The sequence below is a fragment of the Crotalus tigris genome, unplaced genomic scaffold (assembly GCF_016545835.1).
Source record: "Crotalus tigris isolate CLP2741 ecotype Arizona unplaced genomic scaffold, ASM1654583v1 scf7180000018055.714482, whole genome shotgun sequence".
Classification (NCBI taxonomy): Eukaryota; Metazoa; Chordata; class Lepidosauria; order Squamata; family Viperidae; genus Crotalus; species Crotalus tigris.
Window position 1 is genome coordinate 537,957 of NW_024096798.1, and position 22,369 is coordinate 560,325.

General features: G+C 45.7%; 1 protein-coding gene across 4 annotated transcripts in view; it reads left to right on the plus strand.

Annotated features, from left to right (window-relative positions):
- The window catches only part of ABCC5 (ATP binding cassette subfamily C member 5), an 80,998-nt gene extending 60,107 nt beyond the window's left edge, over nucleotides 1-20,891 (plus strand). For all 4 annotated transcript variants that reach the window (XM_039347214.1, XM_039347216.1, XM_039347215.1 and 1 more), the window contains 8 exons: nucleotides 1,551-1,737; nucleotides 3,090-3,179; nucleotides 5,459-5,648; nucleotides 7,901-8,060; nucleotides 9,828-9,906; nucleotides 13,076-13,189; nucleotides 15,837-16,001; nucleotides 19,089-20,891. In XM_039347214.1, the coding sequence (XP_039203148.1) occupies nucleotides 1,551-1,737; nucleotides 3,090-3,179; nucleotides 5,459-5,648; nucleotides 7,901-8,060; nucleotides 9,828-9,906; nucleotides 13,076-13,189; nucleotides 15,837-16,001; nucleotides 19,089-19,190 (1,087 nt within the window). In that variant the 3' untranslated portion in view covers nucleotides 19,191-20,891. The remainder of the gene's footprint in view (nucleotides 1-1,550; nucleotides 1,738-3,089; nucleotides 3,180-5,458; nucleotides 5,649-7,900; nucleotides 8,061-9,827; nucleotides 9,907-13,075; nucleotides 13,190-15,836; nucleotides 16,002-19,088) is intronic.
- Nucleotides 20,892-22,369: the final 1,478 nt, after the last annotated feature.

Genomic DNA, 22,369 nt, shown 5'->3' on the forward strand with positions numbered 1-22,369 from the left:
TTAATTCACTCCGAATGCCAGTTCATGTAGAAATAGTGATAATATTTCAGATGAATTGGTTCACAAGCTGCTCCCTTAATTTGCTAGCAGTCACGTGCATCGTGTTTTGTGAAACCTCTCCAATTCTGGTTAAAAATGAGATACGGGTGGTCCTTGATTTATGACCGCAATTGAGTCCAAAACTTCCATTCCTAACAAGACTGTTCTTAAGTTGGTCCCATTTTACAACCTTTCATGTCACAATTGTTAAGTAAATCACTCCAGTTGTTAAGTTAGTGACAGTTGTTAAGTGACTCTGGCTTCCTCCATTGACTTTCCTTGTCAGAAATCAAATGATGGGATTTACCAGAGGGAATATTTAAAAATTAAACATCGGTTTGAATATGGTTAAAGAAATAGAAAGGCTTTGGATATAAATGAAGATTAGTTTAAGAGGGATGAACCCCTCAAGTAACATAGTATTTTCTTTCTTTCTTTCTTTCTTTCTTTCTTTCTTTCTTTCTTTCTTTCTTTCTTTCTTTCTTTCTTTCTTTTTCTTTCTTTTTCTTTCTTTCTTTCTTTTGTGTTTTTTTTGACATAAGAAATATAAAAATGTTGGGACGGTTTATATATAGAAAAGAAATGTTTTCTCTGTTTTCTTTTTTTTTTAAGATATGAGAAATGTAAAAAATGTTCAGATGGCTTGTATGAGAAAAAAGACTTAAATACTTAAGTGTAATCAGAATGTGTAGTCAGAATGTTTTGAATATTGTGAGGAAAACAAGTTTAAATAAGAATTTTGTAAACAGGATCTGTGACGAAGCAATCGAGATGATCAATTAGAAAAGAAGCTTTATATTGATGTGGTTATTGTTTGCAGAAAGATGAGAAAAATATCTATATTTAATTGTCATTTATTTAAATAATAAGAACTGTATTAAGGTTGGCAAAAGAGAATATTATTGGAAGAAGAGAAAGTCAAGCAAAAGGGGAATCACGTGAACCCCCCCCCCCGGGGGGACACGGCAACCGTCCTAAATACATGGCCGTCGCTAAGCATCCAAATTTTGATCACCCGATCTTAGGGAAGGCTGCAACAATCATTAAGTGTGAAAAATGGTCACTTTTTTTGGTATCGTTGTAGTTTTAGACAGTCACTAAATGAACATGTCATGGTTCTGATAGATGAGACCAGTAGAAATAAGAACTCTGAGGCAATTGCTTTCCTCAAAGAACAATTTTAATGGCTACATAATATCAGCAGGAACATAGGTGAAACCAAAACTAGAAGTCCCCCCCCCCAAAGGTTACAAAGTAAAAGTTAAACTCCCCACCCGCTAAATATGTAATAAATCACATTCTCCAATTAACACCTTTGGCGGCTCTATTTGACCTTGGTTCCCACAGGAAAGTTATTGTTTTGTCTGAAACAGAAGCATGCATTTTCCCTCCACCCAAAGCTGCGGCAAGCCGATAAACGAAGAAAGATGGTTGTGTGACCAAAAGTAGTTTTGTAGGTTTGACAGAACGCCTGTACCTGCATTTTAATTGTAAATATTTTCTGCTTCTAGATATCAGCAACTGCTGGATGATAATCAGGCGCCTTTCTTCTTGTTCAGCTGTGCGATGCGCTGGCTGGCTGTGAGATTGGATATTGTCAGCATCGCCCTCATTATAACCACTGGCTTAATGATCATCTTAATGCACGGCCAAATCCCGCCCGCGTACGCTGGGCTCGCCATCTCCTATGCGGTTCAGGTGAATGCTCCTCTTGTATGTCAAAACAAAGTTGCGTTTTGGAACTCCACAGTGTAAGCTGGGCCCAGTCACAAGGGCGTTGTTGATTTGATTTTATATCACAGTAGTCCTTGACTTACGACTGTTTGCTGGGCCACTGGTCAAAGTTAGGATGGACTTACCTAGGGGGTACTTATGCCCTGGATTCCAAGTTCTGATCGTCAGAGCCCCCCCCAAACACACACCGGCGTGCATAGGACTGCAATGGGCACTTGGCAAGCAGGCTGCATTTACAACCGTTTGCCGTATCTTGTGATTGCGTGACCCACGTTTTACAGCTGTTTGGCTGAAAACTGGCATCTGCTTCCGGTTTTCAGAAAGAACAACCCATAGCAAATTATGGGTTCCCTTAATGACCGCCACAAGAAAAGGTCGTAAAATCTGTAACAACTCTCACAATTTAACGACCGTAATGAGCAGGCTTCATTACGGTCATAACGTGAGGACTACCTAAAACAGTGGTTCTCAACCTGTGGGTCGGGACCCCATTTGGGGTCGAACGACTATTTCACGGGGGTCGCCAAACAACGCAATCCACCATTTTTTTCCCCTTTTCCTTAGCTGTGCTACTCCCTTTTATTCTATTGGCTTTTGAAAGCCAATAGAATAGACTCTCTTGAATAGAGTCTAATTCTATTGGCTTTCAAAAGCCAATAGGAATTGTCCAGGCTGTCTCTGCCCTACTGAGCCCGCCAAAAGTCCCATTCTGCAAACGGTGCTGCACCAGTTAAGTAGTCCTCGACTTACGACTGGTTGAGTAGTCCTCGACTTACGACCGGTTGGGCGTCGCGGCATTAAAAAGGTTGAGAACCACTGACCTAAAGAGACTAACAAGTGGCACCTGTCTGCTTGCTCCTCTGTCCATCAAAAATCCTACGACACTGAAAATAGGTAGTGGGGACACTGTGGAATATTTATGAACATCCTCTGTTAAAATGGCTTGTTTGGAAGAAAAAGTTCCTGTGGGTTAAAAAAATAAAAAACCTCGGAGCTGAGAAAAGGCAGGGATGAGGTGTGGCTGAAGTAGGCAGTAAGGTGAATAAAATTAACTATAGTTTTTGTTCGTGCTGGCTCTTCTCCACGGAGGCAGCCTTGAACGGAACTTGACCACTAAAAAGGAATGGAAAGCCTTGAATTTTATGACACTGCTTTCCTTCTTATTGCGGCGTGGTTCATGATAAAGCCTCACTTCACCACACTCATCCGATGGGATTAAGTTGTTCCATAGAGAATCACTCTCGAGGTTTTCACGGCTAATAAGTTGGTTCATGTATCCTCGTGCTGCAAGTAACAGCGATTCGTTTCCTTCTCAGTTAACGGGACTGTTCCAGTTTACCGTCAGGTTGGCTTCGGAGACGGAGGCCCGCTTTACGTCTGTGGAGAGAATTGACCACTACATCAAGGTATTTAAGATTCTGTCCACTGCCCAATATCTTCCCCAGTGCCCCGCGTCGTCTAGAACAGGGCTTTTCAACCTTTTCACCCACTGTACCACTTTTAGGATATGGCAACATCCGAGTACCACCAGTCGCCTAGCAAGGTGTCAAAAACTTGATGACCGCCCGCCCCAAAAGGAAAAAAGTGATAAAGTACAGGTAGTCCTCGACTTACAACAGTTCGCTTAGTGACTGTTTGAAGTTACAACGGCACTGAAAAAAGTGCCCCCCAAGCCACAGCCGAGCAAGAGAGGCCCGGCGGCGCTCTTCCTCCTGTCCGAGGTTTTCACTGTTGTGAGCATTTCTGTTGAGGATTGGCAGTGGGGGTGGGGTGGGGGGGTGTTTGGTTTTTATTCCCCCCGTCTGCTGGGCGGTTGCAGCAGGTTTTGGTCACTTCACCTGACCCTGGGACACTGTGACCGTCATAAATATGAATCAGTTGCCAAGCATCTGAATGTAAATCACAAGACCCTGGAGATGCTGCAACATTCCAGCTGATCGATGCTTCTTCTGGGCTCAGCAGAAGTGCCAGGATCAGCACCGAGGTCCAGCTGGAGCCTGGAGCTGATCCTGGCGCTTCTGCTGAGCCCTGACAGCCTTGCAGCTCCAGCCATCTCTCGCTCAGGCTTGTGCGGTGCTGCCACCGGTTCAGCTCATTCCTTTCCCCCGCTACCACTTTTCTAGGATAGTCGCGTACCACCTGCCAGCTGCCAATGAACCACAGGTGGTACCCGTACCACTGGTTGAAAAGCCCTGCTCTAAAGCAGGGGTCCTCAACCTGGGCAACTTTAAGTCTTGTGGACTGAGGATTTCTGGGAGTTGAAGTCCACAAGTCTTAAGTTGCCAAGGTTGAGGACACCTGCTCTAGAAAGATGCTCCCTGATTTCTGCCATATATTCTTAAACCATCCAATCACAGGCCGTCTCAAAAGTGCTTTTCCAAAAGGCAACTGGACTTGCTTAATTCTTTCCTTGAAAAACATTTCGCTTCTCCAAGAAGCTTCTTCGGTTCTAACTTCTCCAGACAGTGAACGAATTCAAAGATAAAATCAAAAGGATAGCAGCGAGTGCCATCAACAAGGATAATGGTGTAAAAATCCAAAACGTTCCTGAAGTGCCTACGAGAATCGGTCTTCTGGAACCAGAAGAAACATAATCTGAAACACAAAGGCTAACCTCTCACAGATGAGACGTTGATCAACAAAACAGAGGGAAGTTGATACCTCTTGTAAGAGAAAGATAGTTTGGGCTATTATGTGTGAGGTTCACTCTGCTGAAAAAAGCAGAACAGATGCTTGAGGAATGATTAATATTACATTACACTGCCTTGGTAAGGCCACCCTTGGAATACTGCATCTAGTTTTGATCACCACGATGTAAAAAAGATGCTGAGACTCTAGAACAGTGGTTCTCAACCTTTTTAATGCCGCGACCCCCCAACCGGTCGTAAGTCGAGGACTACTCAAAGAGGTCGTAAGTCGAGGACTACTCAACTGGTGCAACACCGTTTGCAGAATGGGACTTTTGGCGGACTCAGCAGGGCAGAGACAGCCTGGACAATTCCTATTGGCTTTTGAAAGCCAATAGAATTAGACTCTGTTCAAGAGAGTCTATTCTATTGGCTTTCAAAAGCCAATAGAATAAAAGGGAGTAGCACAGCTAAGGAAAAGGAAAAAAATGGCGGACTGCGTTGTTTGGCGACCCCCGTGAAATGGCCGTGCGACCCCAAATGGGGTCCCGACCCACAGGTTGAGAACCACTGCTCTAGAAAGAGTACAGAGAAGAGCAACAAAAATGATTAGAGGTCTGGAGGCTAAAACATTCAAGGAACGGTTGCTGGAATTGGGTATGTCTAGTTTAATGAAGAGAAGGACCAGGGGTGACATGACAGGAGTCTTCCAGTATCTCAGGGGCTGCCACAAAGAAGAGGGAGTCAAGCTACTCTCCAAAGCCCCTGAAGGCAGGACAAGAAGCAACCGATGGAAACTAATCAAAGAGAGAAGCAACCTAGAACTAAGGAGAAACTTCCTGACAGTTAGAACAATTCACCAGTGGAACAACCTGCCTCCAGAAATGGTGAATGCTCCATCACTGAAGATTTTAAAGAAGAGACTGGACAACCATTTATCTAAAATGGTTTAGGGTTTTCTGTTGAGATTGGACTTTCCGACTTTGTTATTCTGTTAATCGTTCCTAGAATGCTGCCCGTAATTGACATCTTTTCTCTTCTCTCTCGGCGATTCCCAGACTCTTCCCCTGGAGGCCCCGGCTCGCATCAAGAATAAGGCCCCCCTTCCAGACTGGCCCCACGAAGGAGAAATCCGCTTTGAAAATGCCGAAATGCGTTATCGTGAGAACCTGCCGCTTGTCCTCAAAAAAGTCTGCTTCACCATTAAACCCAAGGAGAAGATTGGAATTGTGGGGAGAACCGGCTCAGGTAAGGCTGGGGTGCTGCTCTAGCTGCTCCTGTCTAGATTTTTTTTTTTTTTTAAAAAAAAGCTCACTGGAGCCACCTTGTGGGGATTAGAAGTAGTAAAAAAACCCAACTATTTCTGAAGAGGGGGAAAAAAAATTCGCACCTGTATTTCCTGTGCTAAAATAGGTTTTATGAAGATAAAACATCGGATGTTTTTGCATTGACAACAGAGGGAAATGTAGCCATCTTTTACCTTTTGCTTTTAGAGCAGTGTTTCTCAACCTTGACAATTTTAAGGCATGTGGACTTCAATTCCCAGAATTCCACAGCCAGCAATGCTGGCTGTGGAATTCAGGGAGTTGAAGTCCACATGCCTTAAAATTGTCAAGGTTGAGAAACACTGTTTTAGAGTTAGATGATGCTGGGAGGGGGGAGGTGAACGAGAGTCCAGCTAGACATAACAACACTAGAGCTAACCTGAGAATCAAGGTTATTGTAACCAGAGCTGATAAGGAATTGGTGGCTGGAGAACGGGAAAGGAAGCCCCTGCTTCAAGCTAATTGGGGAATGTGATTTATGACTGTTAACTGGAGGAGGGAAATGAGCTTTGATACTATGTGCCCAGGGGAGGGGAATTCAGTTTTTGGCTTCCTGCTGTTCAAAATAAAGATTCTTTAAGGTAAACAATCCCTCTGAAGTTCTTTGAAGAGTTTCATCTGTCGGAACCATGACAGGATGACTAATTCACAGTAACTAGGGTGCATGTCTGCTCAGCCAATGCACAAGTGTTACTTAAGATTTCTCATTGAAGTATCTCCTAAAAACATCAATGAGAGTCTAGATCAGTGGCGGCGAACCTATGGCACGCGTGCCAGAGGCGGCACTCAGAGCCCTCTCTGGGCACATGCGCCATGCCCCGGAGATGGCAACCATCCCTCTTCAACCAGCTGCCCGCTAACTTGCCGAGGTCCCACATAGCCAGATGCATCCCACCACCCATGCAGTCACTGGCCTCTGTGCAGCGCTGATGGTGTCAGGCAGCAGTTACCCCAGCCCCTGCCTCACCTTGCCCTGTGACAATGGCACCCCTGCCCTGCCTCGCCTCGTCCAGCAGGACGAGCCTCTTGCCCACCGCCCCATCTGTCAGAGACCCCCTGGATCTCCCCCAACCTGCCCGGCCCCCACAGACGTCGCTCCCCACGACAACATCGAGGTGATCACGCCCACCTTGGCCACACCCACCCAGTCTGCCATGACCACCACAGCCACGCCCACCCAGTGGGCCCCACCCACCTGGCCCCCGGCATTACATAAGTGGGTTTTGGGTTGCAGTTTGGGCACTCGGCCTCTAAAAGGTTCACCATCACTGGTCTAGATGTCACAGGGCATTATAATGCTGTCAGCAAATGGGCCTTCCGGGTGACTACAGGTCGTCCTGGACTTACGACTGACGTTATGGCAGACTTCCCCTTACAACCTGGTTCTGAACTCAAAACGACAGACTCGGTGGACCGCTGGGTCCTTTTTCTGCCCTCAGCTTTCTATGTTTCTGTTAACATTGGGTCAGTCACGTGGGTGACCCGGTTTACGGCCATCACGACTTAACAACCATTACGGGTGCAAGTGGAGAGCTACCTGCACCACCTTCTCTGTGCTGAGTGTGCACTTAGCGACTGTTTTCGTAGAAGTGTCATTGTAGGATAAGAAAGGAGGGTCTGGTCTTCTCTGGCCACAGAGCAATTACTTCTTCCACTATGCCAGTGTGTGTAGACTCCAGACTCCTGCATAATCATGGATCCCGGGTGTGGGTTTTTTTCTTCTTCTTCTTCTTTCTCTTTGCATTGCAGTTGTTAAGTTAGGAACCTGGTTGTCAGAAGGTCGCAAAAGGGGATCACGTGACACCCCCGGGATGCTGCGGCCGACATAAATACGAGTCCGTTGACAAGCGTCCGAATTTGGATCACGTGACCATGGGGGATGCCGCCACGGCTGCAAGTGTGAAAAAAGGGTCATAAATCACTTTTTTCACTGCCGCCGTAATTTCGAACAGTCACTAAATGAACGGGTCTTTAAGTTGAGGACTGCCTGCATTCCACTGTTCCGAATGTCAGAAAATTTCTCCTTCCTTCCAGATTGAATCTCTCTTTAACACGCTTCTGCCATTTTTTTTTTCAAGCAGCCGCTAAAGAGCTCCTGCGAGAGCAGATAGGCCAGCCTTGCACGTTCCTCAATATGGCAGCTGATGGCGATTTCCCTTGTTTTCTTTCCCCCAGGAAAATCCTCCTTAGGGATGGCTCTCTTTCGCCTGGTGGAGCTCTCGGGGGGCTGCATTAAAATTGACGGAGTGAAAATCAGCGACATCGGCTTGGCAGATCTTCGGAGCAAGCTTTCCATAATCCCCCAGGAGCCAGTCCTCTTCAGTGGCACTGTGAGGTTGGTATAACCGCAAAGCAAGTGAGAGAGAGACAGAGGGAAGGAGGGAGGGATGGAGAGGGAGAGAAAGAAAGAGAAAGAGAGAAAGAGGGAGAGAAAGAGAGGGAGAAAAGGCGGGAAGAGAGAGGAAGGGAGAGAAAGGGAGAGAAAGAAAGAGAGGGAGAGAAAAAGAGAAAGGGAGAGAAGGAGAGAGGGAGGGAGGAGAGGAAGAGAGAGAGGGAAAGGGAGAGAGGATGGGAGAGAGGGGGAGAGAAGAAGAGAGAAAGGGAGAGAGAGAGAAGGAGAAAGAAAGGGAGAGAGGGAGAGAAAGGGAGAGAAGGAGAAGGAGAGCGAGAAGATGGGGAGAGGAAAAGAGAAAGAGGGAGGAGAAAGGAAGGGAGGGAGGGAGAGAGGGAGGGAGAAGGAGAGAGAAGATGGGAGAGAGAAAAAGAGAAAGGGAGAGAAGGAGAAAGAGGAAGGGAGAGAGGGAGAGAAAGGAGGGAGAAGGAGAGAGGATGGGAGAGAAAAAGAGAAAGGGAGAGAAGGAGAAAGAGGAAGGGAGAGAGGGAGAGAAAGGAGGGAGAAGGAGAGAGGATGGGAGAGAGATGGGAGAGAAAAAGAGAAAGGGAGAGAAGGAGAAAGAGGAAGGGAGGGAGAGAAAGGAGGGAGAAGGAGAGAGGATGGGAGAGAGATGGGAGAGAAAAAGAGAAAGGGAGAGAAGGAGAAAGAGGAAGGGAGAGAGGGAGAGAAAGGAGAGGGAGAAGGAGAGAGGATGGGAGAGAAGAAAGAGGAGGAGAGAGAGGAAGGGAGAGGGAGGAGGAAAGAGGGAGAGGAAAGAGGGAGAGGAAGAAGGGATTGCCTCCGGTTAGTCATAATGAAAATGAGTTTACTGGGAAATATAATTCTGAAACTGGCTTCACAGATTGTGCTAAGCCGCAATTTGCTAGACCAAAGTGGATCCACTTTATTGCCTGGCCCTTACAGGCAGTCCTCAACTTACAAGGGTTCATTTTGTGACCATTCAAAATTCCAACGGCCCTGAAAAAAAAAAGTGACTTTAAAACGACCTTTTTTCACACAAGCCTTGCAGACTTCCCCAAGGTCACCTGATCAAAATCCAGACCCTTGGCAACTGGTTCACGTTTACAGGTTGCAGTGTCCCGGGGTCACGTGATCCCCTTTTGCAACCTTTGCCAGATTCGCTTAGCCAACGTGTGGCTAACTTAACAAAACCGCAACGTTTCACTTAAACAACTGCGGCAAAGAACGGCCATAAGATGGGGCAAAACTCAACTAGCAGCATGTCTCTCTCAACAACATAAATTTTGGGCTCCATTGTGGCCGTAAGCTCAAGGACTGTCTGGAGTTCTTGTTTACAAACGGGGGTGGCAGGGTTTATACAACAGGTATTTCTCAGCTTTTTAAGGTCTGTGTGGACTTCAATTCCCAGAATTCTCTATTCTGTGTGTGTGCTCAGTGTGCGCCATTCCAGTCGAAGTCCGTCAATAATTCAGCTAACCGTTCTGCTCCTGCTTCTCCTGCTCACTCCTTACAACAGGGGTCTTCAAACTTGGCAACTTTAAAGACTTGTGGACTTCAACTCCCAGAATGCAGGGCTGGCTGAGGAATTCTGGGAGTTGAAGTCCACAAGTCTTAAAGTTGCCAAGCTTGAAGACCATTGCCTTACAAGACGGAATTGCCCTTGAAAAAGGGCTTAAGTTTCCCGTGGATTATATCTATTTTGATGGAAACGGTTAGTGATTTGCTGTTACATTTTGGCTTCTTCAGATCCAATTTGGACCCTTTCACACAGTACAGCGAGGAGCAGATCTGGGAGACTTTGGAAAGGACTCACATGAAAGACTGCGTAAGTACAAGAACCGGGAGTTAAATTTCCTTTCTGTTCTGCTGCTCCATTGTGGCTATCACTGCACTTTTCCACAGAAAACTGCTGGGCTCTTCAGGGAACACAGATAGTCAGTCACTGTTCTATCCCAGCCTATAGCCGTCCTTGTTAAAGGCACAAGGACCAAACCCCTGTTGATAAAATAGGCTGGAGACTTTAAAACAAAACAAACCCCTTTTAATATAGGTGACAAACCTGCCAAATAGTCCAAAACACAAACAGCAAAACTCAATCCAAAGGAAGGAAATAGTCCACAGGAAACACGATGCAAACAGAAGAGTAGTCACAAGCAAGACGAATAGACCAGGATCCAAAGAAGTATTTTGCAAACGGTTGCCTTCAGCAACCAGCACTGCCCACACCTCCTCTTTTTATACAGCAGTCCCAAGGCGTTGCCTCTCAGTGCCTTCTCCTTTTACTCTGGAGTTGCCGTATTGACTGCTGATTTACTCTAGCTAATTGACGACATGTGCGAGCATCAATTAGCATGTCCATCAGGTTTGAGTCCTCCAAGTCTGACTCATTCTCCTCACACAGCTGAGCTTCATCAGGAACACGACTGGAGGGCTCAGGCTCTGCATCAAACCGTGAGTCCTGTAATTCATCAGAGCCTCCCTCTGCCCCTGATGGCCCTTCAGATGCCTCCTCCTCCACCTCCTCAGATTCCTCAGACTCAGCTGTTGGGAGCACAGACGGCACGGAATCACAACAGTCACTTAGCAACTACTTAAAGTCACTACGGAGCTGAAAAAGAGTGGCTTATATACTGGTCGTCGTACATATGACCTTCACAGCATCCCCGTGCTCATGTGATCGTGACTTGGATGTGTGGCAACAGGCAGGTTTTTTAACAATGGTTGCAGCTTCCCGGCGTCCCGTGATCTCAATTTCTCAGCTGGTTTCCGACAAACCAAATCGGTGGAAGAAGCTGGATTTGCTTAACAATCATGGCAAAAAGATTGCAAAATGGGCGCGACTCACTTAACGACTTAGCTATGGAAGTTCCAGTCCCGATTGTGGTCATCCGATGAGGACTATCTGTACCTTCCACAGGCTGGAAGAGGAGGAGAAGGGACGGAATCAAGAATCTGCAGATAGTTTATTTTTAATTTATTTACTTTTATGGATTAAATTTTTAGGCCGCCCATCTCTCCTATAAAGGGACTCTGGGCGGTTTTTGTTGTTGTTGACTCTTGTTGACTTTTCTTTCTGCAGCTTGTCCTCAGCTTACAAAAGTTCCTTTAGTGACCGTTCGATGTTACAACAGCACTGATAAAGGTGACTTATGACCGCTTTTCATGCTTAACGACCGTTGCAGCATCCCCATGGTCACATGTTCAGAATTCAGACGCTTGGCAACTGACTCATATTTATGACGATTGAAGTGTCCCCGGGGGTCCCGTGACCCCCTTTTGCGACGTTCTGACAAGCAAAGTCCACGGGGAAGCAAGATTCACTGAACAGCCGAGTTACTAGCTTAACAAGCACAGTGATTCACTCAAGAATCGTGGCGACAAAGGTCGTAAAATGGGACAACGTTCACTTAACATCTGCCTTGTTACGCAACCGAAATTTTGGGCTCAGTTGTGGTCGTTAAGTTGAGGACTACCTATATTTCCAAGTAATAAACATATCTCTTTAAAAGGCCTGGGTTAAAAATCATTGGGGCTGAAACCTTCATTATCAGGAATCACTTTCACTTCTGGTGACGTATCAGGTCAAACGTTGCGTATGTTTACACTCTAGAGCAGGGGTCTTCAAACTTGGCCCTTTTATGACTTGTGGATTTCAACTCCCAGAATCCCTCAGCCAGACATGTTGGTTGGGAAATTCCGGGAGTTGAAGTCCACAAGTCTTAACAGCCAGCAGTGAGCCAGCCGTCTGCTGCAGCTGCCAAAAAAAGCCAACACAGTGCTAAGCTGCATTAACAGAGGGAAGAACTCAAGATCACTTGAAGTGTTAATACCACTTTACATGGCCTTGTTAAGGCTATTGCATGTAGTTTTGGTGGGCACGATGTAAAAAAGATGTTGAGACTCTAAATAGAGTGCAGAGAAGAGCAACGAAGATGATTAGGGGCCTGGAGGCTAAAGCATATGAGGAACGGTGGCTGGAATCGGGTATGTCCAGTTTAATGAAGAGAAGGATGAGGGGGACATGATAGCAGTCTTCCAATATCTCAGGGGCTGCCATAAAGAAGAGGGAGTCAAGCTATTCTCCAAAGCGCCTGAAGGCAGGACAAGAAGCAACAGATGGAATCTAATCAAGGAGAGAAGCAACCTAGAACTAAGGGGAAACTTCCTGACAGTGAGAACAATTAACCAGTGGAACTACCTGCCTCCAGAAGCGGTGAATGCTCCAACAAAGTTTTTAAGAAGAGACTGGACAGCCATTTGTCTGAAATGGTATAGGATTTCCTGCCTGAACAGGGGGTTGGACTAGATGACCTCCAAGGTCCCTTCCAACTTTTATTATTATTTTTGTTGTTGTTTCTGTTGTTGTTATTTATCATCATTATTATTATGAATCATCGCACAGTCAGCCAGATGTTCAGACTGGATTTGGCATTTTGTCTACCTATCGAGTCCTTACCCAGGACCTGGGATAGGTAGATGTGGATGTTTGATGTATTACAGATATCGTCGCAGGATGGAAGCAGTTCCTAATAAGGCCACCTTTTGCAATTGACTAATAGCGAATTTGTCAATGCCAATGGTGTTCAAGTGGTGCTCCAGTTGTTTTGGGATTGCACCCAAGGAGCCTATGACTATTGGTACTACCCTTGATTGCTTTTGCCACAGTCTTTCTATTTCTATTTGTAGGTCTTTGTATTTTGTGATCTTCTCCAGCTCTTTCTCTTCTATTCTGCTGTCTCCAGGCACTGCCACATCCACTATCCAGACTTTTTTTGTCTTTCTTTCTTATCGACAATTGTTGTTGTTGTTATTATTATTATTATTATTATTATTATTATTTGCTAAGTTTGGAGACCTTGGCTTAGAGCAGGGGTGGGGAACGATGGTCCCTTTATGACTTGTGGGCTTCAACTCCCAGAATTCCTGAGCCAGCCCACCACCTCTGGCTTAGAACCATGCATTTGACCTTCTTCCATTGCTTTGTTTTCATTTAGATTTCTCAGCTGCCCATGAAACTTGAATCCGAAGTGATGGACAATGGGGAAAATTTCTCTGTTGGGGAGAGGCAGTTGCTTTGCATCGCCAGAGCCTTGTTGCGTCGTTGCAAGGTGAGTTTTGTGTAGGAGGTTTCTGCTACTCGAGAACCCTGTTCTGAAATCCAACCTGGAAAAACAATTTCCCGTAGTTTGTTTCGACTTTGTTCCAAGGACTCAGGTTGATTTCTTCTACCGATCCAGGAGGAAAAACTGTTCAGCTTTTCTGAAGGTTCTCTAGGCAAAATTTCAAAACTTTGTGGGGTGTGTGTGTCCGCGTTGGGGGTAGGGGGGATGTTCTTTAGTATAGCTCACTTACATATTGTTTTTCCTGGCTTTACTCTTTCAAAATTTCTCTGGGTCCTTGAAGGGTAGAGAGCAATTCTGGAGAAAGACGATTGCAGCAGAGAGTTGTCTTAAAATGGTCCCCGTTGTCCTAAGTTTTGTTTTCTTAATTTAAATCAGAAGGATTGTATGTATTCAGGGAAAGGCGCAGGGCACTCGTACATGCTACAGGATTCATTCCTGGCCTACGATTAATGTTGGTTTGATACAACCCTAAATATGGGGAGCCAGTCCAACAGGAGAATGGGAAGAATGTTCTGGGCACTTTTGTAAAAGAAGCAAAAGACAATTAACGTTTGCACTAGGCTTTTGCAAAAGGAAGGATTCCCTCACACGTACGTGTCACGGTTCCGACAGATTTGTTGTTAATTGCGAAGTCGTGTCCGACCCATCGCGACCCCATGGACAACGTTCCTCCAGGTCTTCCTGTCCTCTACCATCTTCTGGAGTCCATTTAAATTGACACCTACTGCTTCAGTGACTCCATCCAGCCATCTCATTCTCTGTCGTCCCCTTCTTCTATTGCCCTCAATCTTTCCCAGCATTAGGCTCTTCTCCAGTGAATCCTTCCTTCTCATTAGGTGGCCAAAGTACTTGAGTTTCAACTTCATTCCGACAGATGAAACTCTTCAAAAGAACTTCGAGGCATTGTTTACCTTAAAGAATCTTTTATTCGAGTAGCATAATATCGGCACTACATAATCAAGCCAAAAACTGAATTCCTCTCCCCTGGGCACATAGTATTAATATTAAAGCACAATTCCCTCCTCCAATTAACAGTCATAAATCACATTCCCCAATTAGCTTGAAGCGGGGCCAATTCTTTATCAGCTCTGGGCTCAATAACCTTGATTCTCAAGCTAAGTTTAGTGTTGTTATATCTAGCTGGACTCTCATTCACATCCTCCCTCCCTTCCAGCATCATCTAACTCTAAAAGTGAAAGGGAAAAAAAAGATGGCTACATTTCCATCTGTTGTCAGTGCAAAACATCCGATGTTTAGCAGTGTTGACAGTACGTATGGAACCGACTATTTGACACAGCAGTATGAGCAGAAAAATGTTTTATAGCACTTGAAAGCAAATGCATTTGTACAACAGTCCCCAGTCCACCATGCAAGCTTATATTACCGTGAATTTATTCTATAGAGGCAGTCCTCGAATTGCAACAGTTCATTTGACAGGATTGAACGGGATTGAACGGGATTGAACAAAGTGACTTATGACCAGTTTTCACACTTAACGACTGTTGCAGCATCCCCACGGTGACATAATCAAAATTCAGACGCTTGGGAACTGATTCATATTTATGACGGCCGCAGCGTCCCCTGGGGTCACGTGATTCCCCTCTTTTGCGACCTTCTGACCAGCAAAGTCAATTGGGGGAAGCCCGATTCACTTCACACCCATGTTACTCACTTAACAACTGCAGTGATTCACTTAAGAACCAGGGTAAGAAAGGTGGTAAAATGGGGCAAAATTCACTTAACAACTGCTTCACTTAGCAGCAGAAATTTTGGGCCCAGTTGGATCGTAAGTTGAAGACTACTCCTATACAGTCGAGTTACGTTGGCAACACCATGAACTAAATCAGGGTAAGCAACCTTGGCTCTTTTATGACTCGTGGACTTCAACTCCCAGAATTCCTGAGCCAGCCATGCTGAGGGGAAAGGGAGAGGTTTCCAAGCTGAGCCATGCTGGCTCAGGAATTCTGGGAGTTGAAGTTCACCAGTCATGAAGGGGCCATAGTTTCCCCATGCTGGCTCAGGAATTCTGAGAGTTGAAGTCCACAAGTCATAAAAGAGCCAAGGTTGCCCATCCCTGCAATAGTAAATAAATAAACAGTGTAAAACAATTAAAAGGTCAAAAACGTCTGGGCGGCTGAAAGTTAAAACATTAAAACTGAGAACGAAATGGATAAAATGAACACACGGAGCTCCATACGTGCTGTTTGGGAAATCCTGGGTATTGAACTCCATACCTGCAGGATAGGGAATTCTGGGATTTGAAGTCCACATGCTTTAAACTAGCCAAAATTGGGAAATTGTCAGCTGCCTTATTATTATTAAGGTCTTATTATTATTCCAGGCTGACCGAGGTTGATGCAGGACAGCTGAGCTTTCATTAGACAAACAAAGATTCCAGGTCTTACTATTATTCCAGGATGACCAAGGTTAATGCAGGACAGCTGAGCTTTTATTAGACAAATGAGAAGAGCTGTATTCTACGACCCCACCCGCACACCCTCAGCCCCTTTGCTTATACTTTCAACATTGTAGGTGTTTCATTTTGTGTCACGCTATCTTTCAGTCCTAATGGAAGCCCAGGGAAAGAGTTGATTGCTACGTTTTTAATGAAGCTCATGCGGTTGTTCCACAGATCTTAATCCTGGATGAAGCGACGGCCGCTATGGACACCGAGACCGATTTACTGATCCAAGAGACAATCAGAGAAGCCTTTGCAGACTGCACCATGCTGACAATCGCTCATCGTCTGCATACAGTTCTGGGCTCTGACCGGATTATGGTACTGACGCAAGGACAGGTAAGCCAGTTGCCAACTTCTTTTTCTTCTAAAAATTACCATGGAGCCGGGAGCCGCTCACTGGGTAGCAAAACTCGGCAGCTCTCGTAAAATGTCAATTCATAGTCAGCCAAGCAATGAAGTATCTTCCTTGTTTGTAATGTAAACAAGGTCTTAGCCAAGACGTTTCTAAAATGATAACTTTCCCGAGAATTATTTGGTCGCCACAATATAAAAAAGATGTCGAGACTGTGGAAAGAGTGCAGAGAAGAGCAACACAGATGATCAGGGGACTGGAGGCCAAAACATACAAAGAACATTTGCTGGAATTGGGTTTGTCTAGGGCAGTGATGGCGAACCTTTTAGAGACCGAGTGCCCAAACTACAACCCAAAACCCACTTATGTATCATCAGGTGCGAGGTGGGTGTGGCCCATTGGGTGGGCGTGACTGCGGTGGTAACAGCAGACTGGGTGGGACTAAAAAGTTCAATCAATCCCAACTTTGCAAGATCTTTTTTTTTTTTTGTGCAAGAAGTTGAAATTGACTGATTGATTGAACTTTTTTTTTTTTTTTTTGTACACGGTGGTGGAGGCCTAAAGCGAAAAGGTTTTATAAAACCCAACTGAAGGCCTAGGACTGGGGTGATGGCGTGCGTGCCCACAGAGTCAGCTCTGAGTGCCGCCTCTGGCACCCGTGCCATAGGTTCACCATCATGGGTCTAGTTTAATGAAAAGAAGGACGAGGGGGGACATGATAGCCGTCTTCCAGTATCTCAGGGGCTGCCCCAAAGAAGAGGGAGTCAAGCCATTCTCCAAAGCGCCTGAAGGCAAGACAAGAAGCAACGGATGGGAACTGATCAAGGAGAGAAGCAACCTAGAAAGAAGGAGAAATTTCCCATCCGTGAGAACAATTAATCAGTGGAACAACTTGCCTCTAGAAGTTGTGGGTGCCTCCAACACTGGAAGTTTTGAATAAGAGACTGGGCAACCATTTGACTGAAGACCTCCAAGGTCCTCTCCAACTGTTATACTGTTATTCAGACAAATCGTAGTGCCTTATGGGTACGTCCTCCTAGTTCTCATGGCAACATTATGGAAATAATGTGCTCGAATGTAGTCTGGATTTCCAGAAGGGATCTGATAGCTTGTGTGAGAGAAAGAGGATGAAGACACTCCTCTTTAACAGTTCCACGGTGCACGTTTTATGTGGCTGGTAGTTTGCTTTGGTTTGTCGAGATTCTGTCTATAAGTGAGGAATAATAAGGACATCGGCTTGGAAGAATCACTAATCTTTCTTGGCTTTTGGAGCCTGGAAAGGATTAGCCATTGCTTTCTTCCAAGATAACAGAATAAGAGAAGAAGGGAAGGGAACCTTGGAGGTCTTCTACTACAGAGGTCCCCAAACTTTTATTTATTTATTTATGAGACTTATATACCGCTATAAGTGCAAGCACTCTCTAAGCGGTGTACATCAGTAAGCAATGTATATATATATATATATATATTTATATTGTCCCCAACAATCTGGGTCCTCATTTTACCTACCCCGGAAGGATGGAAGGCTGAGTCAACCTTGAGCCGGTGAGATTTGAACCGCTGACCTGCTGAACACAGTCAGCTAAAGTGGCCTGCAGTACTGCACTCTAACTGCTGCGCCACCTCGGCTCTTTTGGGCATCGGGGACCGGTTCCGTGGAGAGAGGTTTTTCCGGGGACTGGAGAGTGCGTGGTTTTTGTGTGCTGCCTGCATCCCGCGGATGGGGCTTTGCTTGTTTGTGCGGACTGGTTGCTGGCATGGCGCAGACCGGTACTGATCCACGGACCGGGGGTTGGGGACCCTTGTTCTAGTCCACTGGTTCTCAACCTTTCTAATGCCGCGACCCCATAATACATTTCCCCATGTTGTGGTGACCCCCAACCACTTATACATCACCGGGTGCCAGGGGCGTGGCCAAAGAAAAGGGGGGAAAAATGGCGGACAGCCTTGTTTGGCGACCCCCGTGAAATGGTCGTTCGACCCCAAATGGGGTCCCAACCCACATGTTGAGAACCACTGTTCTAGTCCAACCCCCTGCTCAGGCAGGAAACCCCATACCACCTTTGCAGCTTGGCAACCTGGCTGGGGGGGGGGAAGAGGAGAACCGGCCCTTGCAAGCGGTGGATTGGCGCATGCACGCACGCAAAGCTCCACTTGTGCAAGTGGCAGGCCAGCACGTGAGTGCACTCTTGCACAAGTTGAGCTGCGTGCATGTACCTGCGCCGGGCCACTGCTCATGCAAATCAAGTTGCGCCCGCCTGTCTGCTCGCAGGGCCTAGTTCCGACTAGGCCCGGTATTGGGGCGCGGGCTGAGTTGGGGACCCCTGCCTTATACCATTTCGGAGAAATGGCTATTCAGTCTCTTCTTAAAAACTTCCAGTGTTGGAGCATTTACTGCTTCTGGAGGCAGGTTGTTCCACTGATTAATTGTTCTCACTGTCAGGAAGTTTCTCCTTAGTTCTAGGTTGCTTCTCTCCTTGATTAGTTTCTACCCGTTGCTTCTTGTCCTGCCTTCAGGTGCTTTGGAGAACAGCTTGACTCCCACTTCTTTGGGGCAGCCCCTGAGATATTGGAAGACAGCCATTGTGTCACTCTAAAGGAACTCTAATCCTTTATCTAAAATAAAGGAACAGGATATCTTTGGGTCCCCTTTTTCAACGGTGATGCTACAGGTGGTCCTCGACTTACAACAGTCCATTCAGTAACTCCTACAAGGGCACTGGAAAATGCCAGTTTTCACCCTTACGACCGTTGCAGCCTCCCACCATCACAGTCAATAATTCAGACGCTTGGCAACTGACTCATATTTATGACGGTGGCAGCGTCCCCCGGGGTCACGTGATCCCCTTTGGCGACCTTCCGACAAGCCAAGTGCAGCGTGGGAAGTCAAGATTCACGAATGTGGCAAGAAAGCGGGTAAAATGGGGCAAGACTCACTTAACCGACGGCTCGCTGATCAAACACAAATTTGGGGGCTCAGCTGCGGCCGTTAAGTCGAGGGCTGCCTGTATTTGCCCCCCCCCCCGTGGGTGCATTGCACTTCATGCGCTTTCTCTTCCCTTTTGTTTCAGGTGACGGAATTTGACACGCCGTCGGCTCTCCTGTCCAATGAAAATTCCCGCTTCTCTGCCATGTTTGCGGCTGCAGACAACAAGGTTGCAGTCAAGGGCTAAAAAAAATTCAGGGCAAAGTCACTTTAATAACACGGAGCGTTAATCCTCCTCTGCCTGTGGCAGGGACGTTCCTCCCTCCATATTTTTTTCATGTCTTTCGAGCAGGTTGTCTTTTCACCTTTTAATTTTTTTTAAGGATCGTGGGTCAGGATCGAGTTCTCTCCCTCTCTTTTTTTAGAAAAAAAAATATAGAGTACTGTAAGGAAGATTCGTCACGGTTTTTATTATGGTATTTATTTCGTAGTCTTCTTAACTAATTTTTTTTTTTTTTTTGCTATTAAATGCACTCTTGCAAAAATGGCTCAGAGGGAGCCACCTTATTATTATAAATGTAATCCAGAGGTCTATATTGAAGCTTTATACATGTAGCTATATCTACAACAGAATTCTGTACATAGCCTATATTTACAGTGGAAATGTAAGCTGTTTATTTTATATTAAAATGAGCGCTGTGGTTAATACCAGTGCAAATTCTTTTCTATCCTTTTATTTTTAATTTTTTTGGGGAGGGGTGTACCGTTTTAGTGGGGGTTGGGGAATCTGGCTTGGGCCAGGCTGCACTGGACTCTCCCTGGTGCTGAGGTTTTTTTTGTTTTTTTCCAAACTTGCCAGGGCGGAAGTGAAAGTTTTGTGTAACTCTTCCCTCCGTCTCCCCTTTTTCACCGACCTACGTAAGGCACGTGGGCCCTGACAAGGGCAATCAAGGTCCTTGACAATTGTCAGATAGAAGCCACGGTTTCTCGTGGTACTGGGCCCTGGAGGGGTTTAACGTTCTTCCCCCCCCCTCCCCATGGTGATTTCGTTAGCGAATCCTCAACTGTAGCCGGAAGCGAACAGCCACCACAAAACTCAGGTACCTTTGAACCCAGTGCATTCACCTGGGTGCACACAATGACACTGTCAGTTGTTTGGCTGATGTTGCATCCAACGCACAGTCAAGCCGCTCCCATTTTGCTGTGCAAAAGCACCTCTCTACAGCGTATACCAGGTGGTCTCCAAACTTTAAAACTTGTGGACTTCAAACTCCCAGAATTCCCTAGCCAGCGTGGCTGGCTAGTAAATTCTGGGAGTTGAAGTCCACAAATCTTTTGCGGATTTTTCCCCACCACCACCACCACCCTTCCCTGGTATATAGCATTATTCCCAAGCTAGAGCAAGCAAATCTTTTTTTTAGGCTGGACCCTTCTACTTCCGACAGCGTTTCTCTGCCGAGTTGCAGGCGTTTCGAGATAAATTAGCGTTTGTTTTGGAAAGTTCTCCAGATGCTTTGATATTTTTAAAACCGTTGTTCATTCACCTGACTCTGTATGTGCACAAAATTTTCCTCTTGCCTCCTCGTTAATGGAAATTATGACATCCTCAACATCTTGCAGCTTTTAGCAGGCACCTGATCGGGTTTTGACACTACTGGTGTAGGGAATTTTGTTTTCTAATTGTAAAGAGACCTACCTCAGGTTGCTGGTCCTGTTGTGTTGTACGTTACCATGGTTACTGTACACCATCTGTGTTGTATGGGACCAGTAGCCCAGACGGGCGTGGTCGGTCTTGTAATAGCTGTTTCGATCGGTCAGCACTGCATGTTTGTTGATTTGTTTGTTTTTTGTCCAGGTGGACATTTTATAGCCTTAGCATGTTTGCAAATTGTCTTGTCGAGACGGACATCTGCAAAAAGTGAATAAAAATTATTTTGGTTTTTGTAAAGACGTGTGTGCACTTTCATTATGGAGCAGTGTTGCGTTTCCTCCCACGAAGAAGCTGGGAATGAGCTGTGTACTGTTGCTATTTAAGCAGCCATAATTTAGGAAGCGGGACTGACTCCAGTTTAGCTTAATAGCTTACGTTGTTTTATTTAGCATGCTGTCTTGCAGTTTTCCAAAAGAGATTTCATGCTTATTGCTTTGCGTGAAAATTGAACGATACATTCAATAATCCACAAGTTTTTTTTAAAAAAATTATTCTTTAATCATTTTTCTTAAAGAGTGATAAAAAAACAAAAAAAGAACATTATTGTTCTTACATGCTTACATTATTAAAGAAAAGGGGGGAAAAAAAGAAAAAAACAGATTTAGTAAATCTGTGGATAAATGACCCATGGTTTAAGATGAATGTCTACCATCATCTAGGTCAGCGATGGCGAACCTTTTAGAGACCGAGTGCCCAAACTGCAACCCAAAACCCACTTATGCATCGTCAGGTGCCAGGTGGGCGTGTCCCATTGGGTGGGTGTGTCCCATTGGGTGGGCGTGGCTGCGGTGGTAACGGCAGACTGGGTGGGACTAAAAAGTTCAATCAATCAATTCCAACTTTGCGAGATCTTTTTTTTCCCTGCAAGAAGTTGAAATTGACTGATTGATTGAACCTTTTTTTTTTTGCACATGGCGGCGGAGGCCTAAAGCGAAAAGGTTTTATAAAACCCAGCTGAAGGCCTAGGACTGGGGCGATGGCGCGTGCGCCCACAGAGAGGGCTCCGAGTGCTGCCTCTGGCACCCCTGCCATAGGTTCGCCACCACTGATCTAGGTAACTCTTACTTTTTTCCATTGTTCAAGTAGAATCTTGCTTACACATAGATTAAACCCATCCTTCTGCATCCTGCAATTTGGGAAGTTATCCTCACCATCTAGACATTGGACGAACGTTATTGTATCCCCATTTGATCCTCTCTCAGGTTGCCTGTCTCCATCTCCCTATCCTTCCTCTCCCTTCCTTGTCCTCATTTTATTACCTTTCTCCAAACATGGGCTAGTTTTGTTCTAAAAATCAGGAGGATCACCTTTTCTGACCAGCAGTCATGTAACTGTGAGAGGGACTTTGGAGTCCTGGCGGACGATCACCTGACTATGAGCCAGCAGTGTGCAGCAACGACCAAAAAAAGCTAATTCAATCCTGGGTTGTATAAACAGAGGCACAGAATCAAGACCACGCAAAGTACTAGTACCGCTTTATAAAGCCCTAGTAAGACCAGGCCTGGAATCCTGCAGCCAATTTTGGTCACCATAATCACAAAAAAGATATTGAGAGACTAGAAAACATTCAGAGAAGAGCAACTAAGATGATCAAAGGCCTGGAGACCAAAATGTACGAAGAAGGCTGGGGAACTTGGGTTTGACTAGTCCAGTGGTTCTCAACCTTTTTAATGCCACGACCCCCAACCGGTTGTAAGTTGAGGACTACTCAACCG